We start from the raw sequence: 17,104 nt of genomic DNA on the forward strand, positions 1-17,104 counted from the left end.
GGTGCTGGGGGATTGAACCGCGGTCCCTGATGCTTTTGCTAAGCTTGTTCTAAGTAGGTGCTTTAGACCACTGAGCCATCTCTCCAGCCCCGACATTTGTATTTTTTAAAAAAAATTGCACCTCATAAAGATACTCAAGAAAGGGGACTTCCAGCTGCTCCAGAAGGTGGCAGGAATGGTGGCCTGAGCATGCTCAAGGGGTAACCAGGGGAGGATTAAGGGCAATGGATCTTTTACTGTAACAATTTTTAAAAATGTTTGTATTTATTTCTTTATTTGGTACAAGGTCTCCCTACACAGCTTGGACTCATAGTGATCCTCCTGTTTCAGTCTCCCCAGTACCAGGATTACAGGCGTGCGGCACCATGCCAGGTCTCGGTGGCTGGTATGGTGTGCCTGGGTTCTGGGACTGGTACAGCATGGAGATTGAACCCAGTTCCTTGCGCTTGCCAGGCAGGTGCTTAGATTGCTGAGCTATCTCCCAGCCAACTCTAACAAATTTTAAAAATTTAAGCATTTATCATGTATTTTGGTCACCTTATGATATTATATTTTACTGGATTGAACACATGCTCTGGAAAGACTCCTGTGAAAATCTGTTCATTAAAAAAAAAAAAAATCTATGGCTCAGTGGAATAAGCGCTTCCCTGGCAAGCCCAAGGACCTGAGTTCAATCCCCGGTTCCGCCAAAAAAAAGAAAAAAAAATCTGTTCATTTGCAGAGAAGCATCTGACAGTTCTTGGATTCCTACCCATACCCAGAGACCAGAATCTTCTAAGCTGGTACCTGGGAAATCACTGCTTGGCAGGCTACATCTTGAAAAAGTACTGGGCAATGTGGCGCCTGCAGGGCCCCGTGTCCCACGTGACTCTCCGGGGCAGTACCTCCTGGCCCGGCGCGATGGCAGGATGTAGTCGTTCATGCCACATCTGTTGGCATCACCTGGAATGGTCTCCTGCCAAGCTGGTCCACTAAAAAGAGGTCTTTCACTGGCCTGAATGCTTTTGTTCTTTTTTAAACTAAGCTTATTCTCCAGTGGAGGATAGCACCATGGAGACTGTTCTAACCAGGCTGTCTGATGCCACAAGCTGAGTCTGCCCCGGGCAGTTATGCTGTCACGTGTAGGGGGCTGGGATACAGCTGGAAGAGCACAGGATGCGTTTTAACACCAGGAGTGAAGTACGCTGGCAAGGCTGCAGATGTGTACCATGCGTATGCCTTCAGCCTTTTGTGAGCGTGGCCGGCTAATTAAACCTTGCCTGCCAAGGCTGGGATCAAAATGAGATGCTGTTTCTGCATTTGTTTGTTGCCTGAAAAGACAGGCCAGGTCAGCAGAGTCTGCTTTGAGGTGCGCAGAGTGGCATTTCGATCAAGCCCAGGAAGGGTGCTGGCGTGCGTGCCCGGTATCGACGGCTGTGCCGTCTGGAGTCTTAGAGGAACTGGCTGGGGGCCCAAAGGATGCTCTACATGCCTCTCTCTGGCCTCAGGAAGAGGAGGCTCTAGTGCAACTTCAATGTTTGGCAGGCCATTTCTTGCCTAAGTAGAAGAAAATTTAGGTATCAACTGAGCAGTCTACAAAGACTGCCTGACATTTATGCCTATTTAGGAAAACTAGACACTTCAGATTTACTTATTTATTTATTGGTCCTAGGATTGGATCCAAGGTTTTTGTACTGAGTCACTGTTCATCCCCTTCTTTTCATTTTTATTATGAGACAGGCTTTTGCTAAATCACTGTCTTAGTTAGTTTTCTCTTGTTGCTGGGACAAAATCTTGACACCCCAAATGAAGGAAGGGAAGGTTATTCAGCTCACAGTTTGTAGAAGCTTCAGTCCATAACCAGCCGGCTCTAAAGCGGGGTGGCACGTGGCAGAGGGCAGCAGTTCATGGTGGCGGAAAATAGGAGAACAGCAAGAGCCACAAAGGAGGAGCAGCAGCCCTGGCAGTGGAGAGCAGGCCTACTGTATGCGTTCAGTCTGTCCACCCCAGGGCTGGGGCAGCGCTCATACTTGTAATCCCTGCATCTCTCACACCCATAATCCCAACATCGGATCATGAATTAGTCACAAACTCTAGAAGCCACCCCATCACTGCATGAGGCTTTTGGGAGCTACCTAGACACAAACCGTGACAGTCACTGAGCTGTCTAAGCCAGGCTTGGACTTTTGATTCTCCTGTCTCTGCTTCCTGGACTGCTGGGATTACATTTGTGTGCCACCATGCCTGGCTTAGAATCTTCATTTTCAAAAGGAGAGAAGTAGGTATGGATAGGTCAGTCTTATAAGCAATATGTGGCATATGGCGTGCAAGGAGTATGAAGGTGATTTTAGCTAATGTATAGGTAATTACTTTTTAGTTTAATAATTATAAGGTAGAGTGGGGAGTGTCCCTCAGTGACAGTGTACTTAGCGTGCACTAGGACCCTGGCTTCAACCCTGGTACAAAGAGCAAAAGAAAGGAAAGAAGGAAGGGATGGAGGGAGGAAGGGAGAAAGGAAAGTTGAGTTGCCACACAGCAGGCAGCTGGGCGTGGCAGTACAGCCTGTCACCCCAGCTACTCAGGAGACCAGGCAAGGAGGATCACAAGTTGGAGTCCAGCTCAGGCAATTTAGTAAGACCCTGTCTCAAAATTTAAAAAAAAAAATGTCTAGGGATGTGGCTCAGCGGTAGAGTCTAGCCTACCATAGGTGAGGTCCTAGGTTCCGTCTTCAGGCCTCTAAGCAGGGCCTCCTCCTATCTGTGTGTCCTCTCTCCTGTCTCAGGTCTCCCTGCCTTCCTCTTGTCCAAGGACTCTTGTCCCTGGCTGAGAGCCCAGCTGGTTCATCCAGGATAGCTCCTTTCCAGATCTCTGGCTTTTTCACATCTGCACAGAATTATTCTCCAAAGACAGCATTTACATTTGCAGAGACTTGATGTGGGTGCCGTTCCTTGTAGTAAGGAGGCTTTACTCTTTGATAGTGATAGCTTGTGTTTCACCTAGGCAGCTTAGCAGGGACCTTGTCTCAAGAAAAAGGGGGTGGGAGAGGTGCGTGGGAGGTCTAGCTCAGTGGAGGCCCTGGGTTTAATTCCCAGTATTACCATGAAAACAAAATAAATACAACAGAACAAAACCAAAACAGAAAACAACATGTGTGAGCTTTCTTGTTGCTGGTGCAAACTACCAGACGCTGGTAATTTAAAGGAGGAGAGTTTTATGGAAGCAGCACTGGGGAATGGCCTGGAGGATGGCCTGGAAGCCAGAGAGAGAAGGGTGGACCACGCTGGGAGAAAGCTGCTTCCCCAGGCCACGGCCGTCACCTCTGGCCAGACGCCCCCTCCCGCTGCGCATTCAGCTCTGAGCTCAGCAGTGAATCAGTCCCTGGTGAGCGCAGTGCCTCAATATCCAGTCACCTTATACAACCTTGAAGCAGGACTGTCCCACAGTATTCCTTTTCCTGTCTCTTGCTTTCATTCACCACCCCCTTCTTCTTGAACATCCACCTACCCGAGAGACATCTTAGCAGTAACTGGCATGTCATGACAAGTAGCCCGTGTTCAGAATACCACAATGACAGGCACTCCCAATATGAAACCACTATTACAAATTACCATCTGCAGTGCAGTAGCTTATTAACCACTAAGAAGAATATATGCAGTGTATTATTTGTTGAAACTGTACTTTCGATTTGATTTGAAACTGTCTCATTGCTATATGTTTATCAATAAACTTTGAAAAGAAAAAAAATAAAAAATAAAAGAATTAAGCTTGAAAAAAAAAATATCCAGTCACCTGCCACACTCTTCAGATGGCGGGGTGGGAGTGAATTTTAGATTCAAATCCCCATAGGAAAATGCTTAACATGACAGCAACACTAGGGACACAGCTTAAGATGTACAACAGCTCTTTGGTTATAAGTACGAGGTTGTACCGTGTATCTCTAGAGCTTATTCATTGTTTTACTAAAGCGTTCTGCCCACCGAACAACCCCACTTGCTCTCCCTGTCATCTTGGACAAGCACCAGTCCACTCTGGGATCTGTGAATGCCATGTTTTAGAGACTCCACGTAAGCGGACCTGCGTTAACTGCATTTGTGTGGCTGCTTCTTTCCCTTGGCTTAGTGTCCCCCAGGCTCATCTACCTGTTGCATGTTGCAGAATTCCCTTTTCCTTTAAAGGCTGGCGAGTGTTCCATTCAGCGTGCACGCTGCATTTTTTTAATCCATCAGTCAGTGGACTTCCGGGTGGTTTCCAGCTGTTGCTTGTGGTGAATAATCAGTGAAGATAACTAAGTAGATATCTCCAAGATCCTGATATCAGTTCTTCTGGGTAAATACCCAGAAGTGTGATCACTGAATTGTATTTTTAGTTCTAGTTTTAGTCTTTCGAGGCTCTGCTGTGTCGTTTTCCATACTGACAGCACCACCCTCCGTTGCCACCCATAGCATATGAGGGTCCCGCTTTCCCCCCACTTCCACCAATACTTGTTGCAATTATTTACTTTGTGGACAGTGGCTACCCTAACAAGTGTGAGGTAACGTCTCGTGTGGTTTTGGCTTGCATTTCCCTGAGGGTTGGGAACTGGGGACATCTCTCCGGATAGCTGTTGCGATTTGCATGTCTTCCGTTGGAGAACTGTCTGGTCAAGTCTCTAGTCTGCCTTTATGATTTGAAGGGTCTCAGATGATGAGGAAAGTCCCTGCCCAGCTGCCCTAAATGTCCCTCGTCAGGTATCATTTCTGTGAGCGACAGACACCATCACCTACAAGAGAACGGTGACGTGAGTGACGATTAGCAGCAGGATGGGGCAGACAGGCTGTGCTTGTTTGGATTGTGTAAGATCCTAGACGAGGAAAGAAAATCCAGAAGGTGCAATAAATACTGCGAGAGGGAAAGAGTCTGCTCTGAGGGAAGGAACGACTGGAGTGAGCAAAAGGAGAAAAGAGAGAAGGAAGGGAAGGAAATACGCATGTGTGTGCACACGTAGCTTGGAAAATCTACAGTTGAGTTCTACTGGTCTTTTGAAAGGAGCAGTTGATGCTTACCTTTTTTTCTTCTTTTTAATTTTTTTGACCAATTTTGCATGCTTATATCTAATAATCTGAACAACTAGCTTGAAGACAAAAATATACAACGCAACCACCATTGTTGAATTCCTATCATTTTGTTTAGTGAAATTCTGTATGATTTCTTTCTTTCTTTTTTTTTTTTTTTGCTCCGAATGCCTTCAGGGCAGGTTTGGCTGGCTTGAGTTGTGGGGATCGAACCACAGCCTGAGCCTGACTGCTTTGTTGAAGCAGCCACTTAAAGAACTGAGCTAAGGGGCAGACCCTTGATTTCTACTTTTTTTTTTTTTTTTTTTAACGGTTTTTTATTCTCTTAAAAAAAGAGAAGGAAACAGGAATTGGGGCTGCCGGAGCAGCCTGGTGGCTGAGCAGTTGCCTAACGCTGACGGAGGGGTTTCATTCCCAGCACCACAGGGGCTGGATTCCTTTTATGCGATCATGAACTGATACCTGAATGATACAGCAAATAACCTAGAATCCCTAGAACTTTTTGTTGTTTTCTTTGCAAGTTGCTTTATTCTCCCTCGCGCCCGTCTCTGGCGTCTTACCTTTTACATATAACTCTGCGCTTGTCACTCCCTTCTCTCACTAGAAGTTGACTTCGTCAAGCAGGGACTCTGGTATCCTGTGCAGGCAAAATGCCTTCCAGAAATGTATTGACAAGAGGAGGAGAAAAGGAACATCGTGGGGTGTTCGGTTTGTGGGGTCAGCAGTGAAAGACGGGGGGCCGTTGTTTTCTTCCGAGCACAACCGTATCTGATTTCTTGTTTGCAGATAGCGCAGTTTAACTGGGACCCGGAGACGGTGGGCCTTATCCATGGGTCTTTTTTCTGGGGTTATATTGTGACGCAAATCCCAGGTGGCTTCATTTCAAACAAGTTCGCTGCTAACAGGTAAGGTCCGCGGACGTGTTCTGAGTGCTACGCCAGTCGCACGGCGACTTGGTACCTTCATGAAACCTGCGCCGCTGGTTCTCAGTTTGGGGTGCAGAAAGAAAACCAGAAGCAACCAGGCAGTGCCACTCAGAGGCCCTGATCCCAAAGAGATCTTCAGAGATCTTTTGGTTTACTTTTCTACCCCAGTATCATTGCAAAGGGATTCCATGGTTTAAAAAAAAGAGCAATTAACTGAGGAGAAATGGAATCTGACCCCGCACTGGCTCACAGAGCTACCTCTGCTGGAAGTCACACCTCTTCTTCCCTGGGCCTCAGTCTCCTAATCCGTGAAATGGATCACTAGATTAAATTGTGCTTTGACTAGTGACATCGTGTGATCCCCTGTATTTGTGTTAATATCACATTCAACCATAAATATTCTGCCTCGTGTGCATGAAGGGCCTATCTGCAGCTTGTACGATATGTGTTTAACACTCTTGAGACGCCATGGGAGGTGTGTAAGCAATTAAGTGTCCAAGAGCAGAATGGGCTCTTTTTGTAAGCAGTGAGTTCTCTGTTGTCAGAGGCATTCAACCGCAAGTGGGTGGCCACTTGGGGGAGATGTGGTAGAATGGGTCATGTACCAGAGAAGGTGCGCACTGAGTAATTTCAGGTCCTTTCCAAGGCATTTGCCTCTCACATGACTTTACATCAATCTTTCTCGGGGTAGATTCCACTTTGTAGAGTAGCGTTTCTCAGACTCTGAAGTGCACATTATTAGACGGTTGTGAAATCAATAGAGTGATTTGCCAATGAACCATTTTTGAAACAAAGAGAGCAACAGAAGAGATTGTAATAAAACAGAATAGAAAACATCTGAGTGCACTGAATGTAAGGGTAAGTTCTGGATTTTGAAACTTGATTTGCAGGTATGTGGATAGACTGGGCTGTAATAGGCACATATTTTAAGGGTCAATGTCAAAAAATTTGAAAGCCACTACCATAATATCCAAATATGTATGAACATGATGGTCTTTTATGTATGTTCTTGTCTAATCTGTATATTTTGTTTATTGTTATTTGCTTATTTTATTCTTTTAAAATGTGATCAGATGTTGGCTGCTCTGGTCCCCTTGGGTACTGCTTACATCTCTGCTTTAAAAAGAAATCACACATAACATGATTTCCCAGCATGCAATAAGGGTTGATGTGTAGTCAACATGCAGGAGAAAGGCAGGGAATGTTGCTTGCTGCTTTTTCCCAGGATGCTCTGGGCCAAGCAGGGGAGAAAGGTGAGTAGTATTAGCATGGCAGGGAATAGGATGCTCAAACAAGGGCTGTGTGGCTTGTGCTTGGCTAGCTCTGGGCCATCCGACTCTTCCTAGATAATCAGGATTCCTTGTGGTAGACCGAGAGCAGTATGGGCAGCAGGAAGCAAAACCCCAAAGATGTAGAAGTCATACTTGGAAGGGCCACTTGGGTGGGACCTCAACCCAGTTATTCTGCAGCTTTCTAGAACGTCATCCAGGCGGGACATCACCGTGCTTCCATTGCTGTGGCAATAGTTAGTCCATGGCCCAGAGCTGGGGCATCAAAGCAGCCTCGGAGGCTAGCTTGGGGTGCATCAGAGCCCAGCACACTGTCTTTTTCAGTGGACTAATTTCTCTTAATGTTCATAAGGTTCTTCATGACCTACTAGACCCATTATTGATGTTTCAATGATCACCTCTCTGTCACCAACCTGCCCAATAACACAGCGCTTTGGTCTCCTAGGGTCTTTGGGGCCGCCATCTTCTTAACATCGACGTTGAACATGTTCATCCCTTCTGCAGCCAGAGTGCACTACGGCTGCGTCATGGGCGTGAGAATTTTGCAAGGTCTAGTGGAGGTAGGAGAGACACTTTCCTCAGTTTTCCACGTTCTAGAGACAGCATGGCTTTTTAGAAAATCCTACTTCTGAAGAAAACCCCTCTTGCTGTTTTCCTGTCTCCAGCTTGTCCTGCCATCTCAGTTCTCTGGTGATGGCTATTTTAATTAAATAACATTGTGAATATTTTAATTAAAATGCCTGTGTGATTTCACATTTAAATATAATAAAGGGATACTCCTTCCATAAGATCTTAGATGTGATCGAATACAAACAGCTTTATTTTAACAGAGCATAAAGCTGACTCTCAAACTTACCAGCCCCCATAGCAAAGCCTTTTTCTTTTAGCGAAGGCAATTTAAATGAATTTATTAAGAATATGTACATTTCTGAGCATGTGGGTCAATGGGAAGATTTAGTCAGCCAGAAGAGTAAGTGGAACATAGAACCCAGAGGTAAATATTCTGGGCTCTGCTGCCCTGCAATAGCTGCTGCAAGTACTCAGGGCTGCCACTCCACTGCAGAAGCAGCCACAGACAACGGGCAAACACACAGGCCTGGCTGTCGTCGTCGACTTCTTCTTCTCCTTCTTCTTCTCCTTCTTCTTCTCCTTCTCCTTCTCCTTCTCCTTCTCCTTCTCCTTCTCCTTCTCCTTCTCCTTCTCCTCCTTCTCCTTCTCCTTCTCCTTCTCCTTCTCCTTCTCCTCCTTCTCCTTCTCCTTCTCCTTCTCCTTCTCCTTCTCCTTCTCCTTCTCCTTCTCCTTCTCCTTCTCCTTCTTCTTCTTCTTCCAAGAGCTGGGATTATAGGCCCGCAACACCACACCCAGTCTTTGGCTGTGTTCTAAGGACAGCTTTTCTATGCTGAAATTTGAATTTCATATGATTTTGATGTGCCCCCGAAATGATATTTTATATTGATGCTTCTTCAGACCACTTTAAGCTGTAAAAACCTTTCAGACTGTAAAAAAACCAGATGGTGTGTCTGACTGGGTCATCGCATGCCGACTGCTGGTGTAGAATGCCATCCCCAAACTCCGACAGTCACCTCTAACCACCAACGTTTTGTTAGTCCACATACAACATGTGTTACTATTTGCTTATTGTTTTTCCCTTGATCAACTTCCCTAAAAAACAAAACTCAAAACCATCCTCACTGTAAACACCAGAATCTTTGAGACCATGGATCTGATGTGCAAGTTTCACTTGTGCATAAAGTATATGAAATATATATATATATATATATATACACACACACACACACACACACACATATACACACATAACTAAGAGTGTGGAACATCTCAGATCCATCTTGGTCTCATTGGAGAGATATAGACTAGGCTCTCAGAAATGCTGGTGTGGTGGAAAATCTACGACATTAGCGCTGTGTCTCCACCAAGACTTGCCTGAAATGACTCTGAGCCTCAGATTCCGCGTCTGCAATGAGATGAAGTAGAACGATGTACAAGCTGCCTTCTCTGCTGATGTTCTTTAATAATGTACAAGTACAAAAATTCCTTTCTGATTCCCCGCCACACTTGCATTTGAACTCTATCTGAATTTCAGGACCTATGCTGTGCACCCACATAGCTGAATTATCCTATTTTGAATCTCTTTTAGTCTGTTGGGGCTTCCTTAAAAGAATACCATAAACAACAGAAATTTATCTCTTGTCGTCCTGAGGCTGGGAGAACCAAGGTCCTGGGGCTGACAGATTCGGAGTGTAGGGAAGGACAGTGACTTGGTGCCTAGATTGTCATCTCTGTGCCCTATGTGGCAGCAAGGGAAGGTGCTGTCTGGGGGGTTTCGTGAAAGGGCCCTGACCCTGTTCGTGAGGACTTTGCTCGCACTCACTGGTCACCTCCCAAGGCCCATTTTCAAACACCATCACACTGTGGTAGGTTTAAACATAAGGAGTTGGTGGGGGACATAACTGCAATTGATAGCTGTGTGCATGTACTGGATTTTTATATTATAGCCTGGGTGAAGGAGGAGCATTTACATTTTAGACAAGAGAAAAGCTGGAGTTAAGTTTAATAATTGATGCTGCTTTCTTCTGCCAGGGTGTGACTTACCCAGCCTGCCACGGGATGTGGAGTAAGTGGGCTCCACCCTTAGAGAGAAGCCGACTGGCCACAACTTCTTTTTGTGGTAAGTTAAGAATAGACTCATGACTGTTAACTCAATGCCTCATATTTATTCTAAGGAGGTATATTTCCTCTTCTTTGGGGACTGATTGGCAGTGATGGGGACAATATAGCCCTTTAATTCTGGTTACTGCCATAGCTGAAGTAGATCATTCTGCTTTGTTGAAGTTCAGATTCTTCACCCGGGAGCCAAAATCCTTTTCTTTGCAGAAATCTTCTGTGAGTTCTCACTGCACAGTCTTTGTCCATATGGCCAGGACAACCCTATGACATCTGCTTTCAACCTGATGCCTAATGCTGCCTTTATTATTTTTTGCTTTATTAAATAATCTATTCTTGACAATGTTAACTCTTTCTTCTTCTTTAAGCCTCCTTACCATTTCCTGATGTAGTTTAGCTGGCCTTCTTAGCTGTTGTGGAAGGTGCTTTGGTACATGAATAAGTGTTCAAATTGGTGTGTGTGTGGGGAGGCCTCACTGGAAGATCTTACTCAGCCGCCATCTTGTTCTGGCTCTTTACCAGCCTGTCTGACTTTTCTTTTTTTAATGTTTACTTATTTTGCATAAATACATGCTTGCAGTACCTGTGCCTCCATTCATCTTAGGGAGTTGGTGTATGGACTTAACATATCTTTTTTTTTTTTTTTTTAATGTATTTTAGTACAGGGTTGTCCCTACACAGATCGGACTCATAGTGATCCTCCTGTTTTCAGCCTCCCAAGTGCTAGGATTACAGGCACATGCCACCATGCCCTGTAATCCCAGTCTCAATCACTGTCTCAGTGCACTGTGGGGGCAGGGCTGGCACAGCATGCCAGGGATTGAACCCTGATCCCTGTGTCTTCCTAAGCAGGTGCTTTAGTCCTTAGTCTGCTGAGATTCTAATTAAATATCTTAATTCTTTTTAACCCTCTTCTCCTTTTCTCTCTCTTCCCTCATTTTTAGATCTTTGTCTGGCTTTTCAACCTAACATGCGTTTCCTAAGACAAGCTAATTTGTATTCTTCACTAAGGAGAGAAAGAAGTCTTTATTTCTTTTTTTTTTTTTCTTTTCAAAGTTTTATTGATAAACATATAGCAATGAGACAGTTTCAAATCAAATCGAAAGTACAGTTTCAACAAATAATACACTGCATATAAAAGTCTTTATTTCTGTGAATGTTTTTATTTACATTTTTCTCTACTCTAAACATTGATAATAATAAATGCAGATAGTAATTTGGTGTGAAATACTCACTAGTGTCCTGGTTTGGAATTGCATGTGTATCTGCGATGTCTTTTACATCTTTGGCCTCCCATAGAAACCATCTCTGGCCTTTTGTTGGCAGCTCACGAGCTTTTCTGCCCTACTACTGAGCTTTTTCTAATCCTTGACCCTTCGTCTCTTTGGATGGTTTGTATGTAAGGCCTTTCATTTTGATTTGACAGCAAAACTGAGAATGACAACCAGCCACTCCCTATTCTTTGTGTGTTTTTACAGCACTAGAAGGGCTGACTTAAAGCGGTTTGCTTCTCCAGGGAAGTTAGCTGATCAAAGTCACAGGCCTTATTGCCTTTCCCAGCTAAGGAGTGGCCTTGTTTCAAAGAACACTGAGGAGAAATGTTATCAGAAGTAACCACAGGTTTGGGGCTAATCAGTTCTTAATCTCAAAACATACAGGTGTGAGAAGGGAACTCTAGAAAACATCACATCTTGTGGTTTTATGCTTGGGAACATGCAGGCAGAAGAGGAAAACAAGACTTAAATTCTTAGGACTAATGAGGACTGGGGACTCTTTCCTACCTCCCATCTGTTACTGTCCCACCCCATGCCACCAGTGGTCATTGAGGCCTATCTGTCCTGCCTGGGGCGCACACAAGGGACAGAGACATGCTGTGTGTCCCAGGACAGCAGTAATACGGGCTAAGCATCCTACTGGGAACTATGATGAAAAACGAGATTGGATCCCTGTCTGAAAGGATGAGAAAGTCTTTGATGCACAGGGAAGAAGGACAGTTTAGATTAGGATGTACTTTTACCAATGAAATAATACTTAACGTGGATAATTCCTGGCCATTTTCGTGTTGAGACAGAACTCAATTATTATAGAGTACGGAGTTTGGAGTCCCACAACCTGAGTTCCTGTCCAGCCCACCTGTCCCTTATATCCGTGTGACATCAGCCAATTAACTCTCCCTTCCTGAGCCTTGTTTTTACCTCTAAAATGGAAATAATATTGGCAATGCATCGTCAGGTTGAAGAAGGGTTGAGTGGAGTCACGGGTACAGGATACCTCGTGCAGCAGTGGCACGCCGAAGGCACTCAGCACAACACTGTTGTTGGCTATTTTTGACCCTCCCTGTTACAGATTTGCATTTTCGTCACCTAAACCAGACTATCTCCTCTCCCTCAAAAGGTATTTGGCTTTTGACAGAAGTCCACCTTCTCCTACAGAGTCAGACCTATCGTTCTTTCTTACCATCTGGCCTGGAGCTCTTGCTTTATTGGTTTGAGGAATTATGAGGTTAAGAAAAGGGCACTGTCATTCCGGACATGGTGAAAGCAGTAATAGTTGGCATTTGTGTAACCCTTTATAGCTTACAAAGTCCCTTCACATACATAGTTTAGTGTAACTTAAAACCAACCCTAGAAGACACTGGAAGAGTCTTTCCTAGAGGGTCAGATCCAGTTTAGAAAGATGTGATTTAATCCATTTTCATGGAAGGTATTTTATTTCCCCAAAATCTTCCTTAGCATTGGATTTTGGGGTATGGAATTTCCTTTCATGCTGCTAGCTTCCTTCCCACTATGAGTTTTCTTATTCATAGCTCAAGAGAAGATAGTAACTGATAGGACAGTAACTTCATTCAGCTACTATTAGTTTACAGGGCTGGGCTTTCCCTAGTAGAGGTCCCAGAGCTGCCAGAGATAGCCAGGTCACTGCCACTAGCGCTCATAATCTTGTCTAGACAAGATAAACATCCAACACAGGCAAGTATTTACAAGGGTAAGTATTATTTACAAAGTAAGAAATATCAAAGGGCAAAATTACAACAGTTTTAAAGATGTTAATTGATTTTATTTTAGATTCTGGAGTCTGTAATGGTTCCTTTCATAAAATAGAATCTTTGTTCCAAATGGGTTGAGTAGAAGAGGTTGGGTTTTGTGGACAGAGGGAGGCTACACCACAGAAATAGAGAGCCAAAAGCAGATGGGCCATTTCAAAGTTACTTTCCTTAGCAAGGACAAAAACACAGCACAAGAGAAGAATAACCCGATAGTATCAGGTAATTTTTTTCTTCTGAGTGAGGGTTAAGTCAGAGGGAACTTGTATCATTGAAACCTTGCTGTTTGGGAAATTCTGCTGTTACCTCTCATTTTTCTTCCTTTTGTTCTGTTTTGGTCACAGTCCTGGGGATTGAAGCCAGCGCTTCTCAGCGCTGAGTGATATATGCAGCAATTTTTTGTTTTGAGACAGGGATTCTCTAAATATCCAAGCTTCCTGGGCAGGGCTTAAACTTGAGTTTTCTGTCTCAGCCTCCTGAAGTGTTGTTGGGATTTCAGGTATGTGTTACCATACCTAGCCCTCCTGGTCAGTCTCTCTCTGTCTCTCACTGTCACTATGTCTGTCTGTCTGTCTGTCTGTCTGTCTGTCTGTCTGTCTCTCTTTTTGTATTTGTTACAAGGTCTCATTATGCAGCTCAGACTTGTAGTGATCCCCCTACATTAAGCCTCCCCAGCAGCGCTGGGATTACAGGTGTGCACCACTATCCTTGGACTTGGTGGCAACTCAGCACCCCTGGGGGTAGGGCCAGTGTGGCACGTGGCCATCTCTCTCTTTTTTTTTACTTTTATTAATACATGTTTGCAGCACATAGTGACTGCACTCACATAGAGGATTGGTCCCTGCACAAAGCACTTTTCAATCCACCCACCCATTTTTCCAGCATCAGATTCATTTACCTATTATGAGACCTTATAAAGTTATTATCATATACACAGATTGAAAACCAGACCAGCAGGCCAAAGAACATACAAAACATATAAGACAATTGTACTAAGTCATGGTATACTTTTGGATACATAATCTGTGCTGGATTATGACACTTTTTCTTTCTCTTTTTACCTATAATCAGTATTATATTTTGTACTTTATATATATTGAGTTTTTCATACAAGACAAACCATGTGATATTTAAGCTGTGTCTGAGTTACTTCACCTCATGTCGTGGCCTCAAGGGGCACCTGTTTTCCTACAAACGACTCAAGTGTATCCTTCATTATGGCAGAGTAGTACTCCATTGTGTAAAAATACCACATTAAAAAAATCCATTCATCTGTAGATGGACACATGGGCTGTTTCCAAGATTTAGTTATTATGAGTTGTGCTGCTACAAACATGGGTATGCGTACATCATTCTGATATGATATCTTTAACTCTTTTGGGAAGATATGTAGAAAGGCAATGATAGTTGGGTCAAATGGAATTTCTATTTTAGTTTTTCGAGGAATATGCAAACTGATTTGAGGAATCAGTTTATGCTCCCACCGACAATGGGGTAGGGTTCTTTTCTCCCCATAGACACCCTGATATTTGTTATGGTTGGTTTCTTGATGACAGTCATTCTTTCTGGGGTGAGATGGAATCTCAGCATTGTTTCAATTAGCATTTCTCAAATGGCCACTGATATTGAACACTGTTTCATATACTTATTTGCTGTTTATATTTCTTCATGTTTATTTCTTCATTTCTGATGCCCGTTTTTCTTATTGGCTCTTTAAGTTTAGGGAATTGAATTTTTAGATCTTTACATATTCTATTTTTAAAAATTTATTCTTTTTATTTTTATTTTATTAAGAAACAAATATGAATGAGACAGTTTCAAAGCTGATTAATAGGACAGTTTCGATAATCAATACATTGTACATTGTTATCTTCTTAGTGGTTATCCATAGTACAAGAAGCAGACAGGATATCCTGTCCAAACAGTGTTAGTATATGTATACCTTTTTCTTCTCATTGAATTAAGCAAAAGTAGCTGTATATCTATCCTAACTATTTTGTATGTATAAATACAAAATGATATTTCCTTTGTATCCTCTTTTTTTTTTTGTTTAGTCCTGTCAAAGGTGGGTATTCTATTGGCATCTAAATACTATAGGTGTTTGAATTCAGCAAAACAGTCCAACACTGTCTAGCAGTCTATATTAGTGGGTTATCATCAGAAGTTATTGACTTGAGCTTTTTACAGCTCATCGTATTAATATGGCTTTATTTTATATACCTCATTTTTATACTTTTCTGCTGGATGGTTAAGACTAAGACAAAGCAAGACCTATATAACAAGAAATGTAACTTTTGTATCTCATAAGGTCAGTCAAGTACCCTCAGGATTTATCCTGTAGCCCTGTACCGCACTTTGTAGATCCTTTGTCAGTGTCAGCTATGAGGATGAGTCATGGCCATTGCTTGACCAATTTGCTCTCTGTGAAAGCCTGAGAGAATGTTTTTTTGTCTCCATGTGACTCTCCCCAGGCACACTATACATCATCGATCACATTCCTCTGTGGCTCCATAATCTTCTTGATCAGAAAATTTGGAGCACAACTGAATTACATGATATTACAGCACGGGTTCTCCTATGTTCCGAGCCTTCACTGACCTTGAAAGGCTAGGGCCAAAATGTTGGCTGACCTCACAGCCCCTCCTTTTCTCCAATTTTGATCTGCTAACTTAGGTTGTTAATCTTCCAGAAGAGAAGCTTATTATTAACCTACAATATATGCAGTTCAGTTTACCCTATCTGTCTAAATATCAAACGTCTTTGGCATATCATGGAATAGGTATTTTCCATCAAATATTGATATGTTGAACTTTAAGTCCTTACAGAATATGAAAGAAAAATAGTTAAAAAAACTAGAAATAAGCATTTATATATTTTTACAAAGAAATTTAGAATTCTAACCATATATAGAATTGTAACAGGACAGACCTGTGACATTTTTTTTTCTTATTCTTGTGTCTCTCTTTTTTTTCATTTATTACCCTTTTTTTAAAGAAAAAAATAAAAATAAATTAAAAACCCTTTACTTGAGAGACAGTATGGCAATAATTGGTATGTTATGACAAGAAGTACATTTTTAGAAGACCAGGATGGCAGGTACTCCAAGCATGACCCCTCTATTAAACATCGCCATCCTCAGTGCAGTCACTTGGCTCACAGGCACCAGCATATACAGTTAGTCAGGGTGAAAATACCACCAGAAAACGCGAGTCTCAAAAACCTGCTGATGTCCCCCAGGATCACTGCCCCACCCTCTCGTGCATACAAATGCATGGCTTTGTCCCTGTTCTGTTTCACAGCTTTTCTCCTTGCCCACTCCTCATTGTCCAATCCTCAAGTTCTCGCATTCCTTTTATTTGTGTTTTACCTTTCTATATGTAATTCCTCTTTTGAGCTCTTATACTAGGGAGACAATATGATATTTACACATGTGGATCTGGTTTATCTCACTTATAAGTATATCTTCAAGTGGCATCCACTTAAATATGAAGGCTTCAAGTTTATCATTTTTTATAGCCGAGTAATACTCCATTGTATAAAAATACCACATCTTTTTCAACCATTCCACATGTGATGGGCATCTTGGTTGTTTCCAAGACCTGGATATCACAAATTGTGCTGCTATAAACGTAGGTACACATATATCACTATGATATGACGCTTTCAGTTCCTTTGGGAAAATTCTCAGTAGGAGGATAGCAAGTTTGAATGGGATTTCTAGTCCTAGTTTTTTAAGGAATCTCCACACTGATTTCCATAATGGTTGCACTAGTCTATACTCCTACTAATAGTGAGAAGGGTTCCCTTCCCACAGCCTCTTCAATATTTGTTGTTGGTTGATTTCTTTTTTCTTTTCTTTTCTTTTTTTTTTTTAGCAGTTTTAATAGATTTGATTTACTTTTTTCTTTTCTTTTTTTGACTTGATTTCTTTCTTTTTTTTCAGATCTACAAAGAAAGTAGTTTTTTTTTTGATTTTTGAAATGTGCTGTTTAATTTTATTTGCATTTATTTTGTTCAGGTTTTATTTTACTTAATGTTATTGAGAAACAAATAGCAATGAGACAGTTTCAAACCAAATTGGTAGGACAGTTTCAATAATTAACACATTGCATACATTCTTCCTAGTGGTTA

General features: G+C 42.6%; 1 protein-coding gene across 1 annotated transcript in view; it reads left to right on the top strand.

Moving 5' to 3' along the window:
- Positions 1 to 17,104, top strand: part of Slc17a8 (solute carrier family 17 member 8) — a 69,514-nt gene that overhangs the window by 27,453 nt on the left and 24,957 nt on the right. Inside the window, exons 3-5 of the mRNA XM_023717532.1 lie at positions 5,817 to 5,935; positions 7,691 to 7,805; positions 9,847 to 9,934. Coding sequence (XP_023573300.1) covers positions 5,817 to 5,935; positions 7,691 to 7,805; positions 9,847 to 9,934 — 322 coding nt within the window. The remainder of the gene's footprint in view (positions 1 to 5,816; positions 5,936 to 7,690; positions 7,806 to 9,846; positions 9,935 to 17,104) is intronic.

This window comes from Octodon degus, unplaced genomic scaffold (assembly GCF_000260255.1).
Source record: "Octodon degus isolate 3935 unplaced genomic scaffold, OctDeg1.0 scaffold00004, whole genome shotgun sequence".
NCBI lineage: Eukaryota > Metazoa > Chordata > Mammalia > Rodentia > Octodontidae > Octodon > Octodon degus.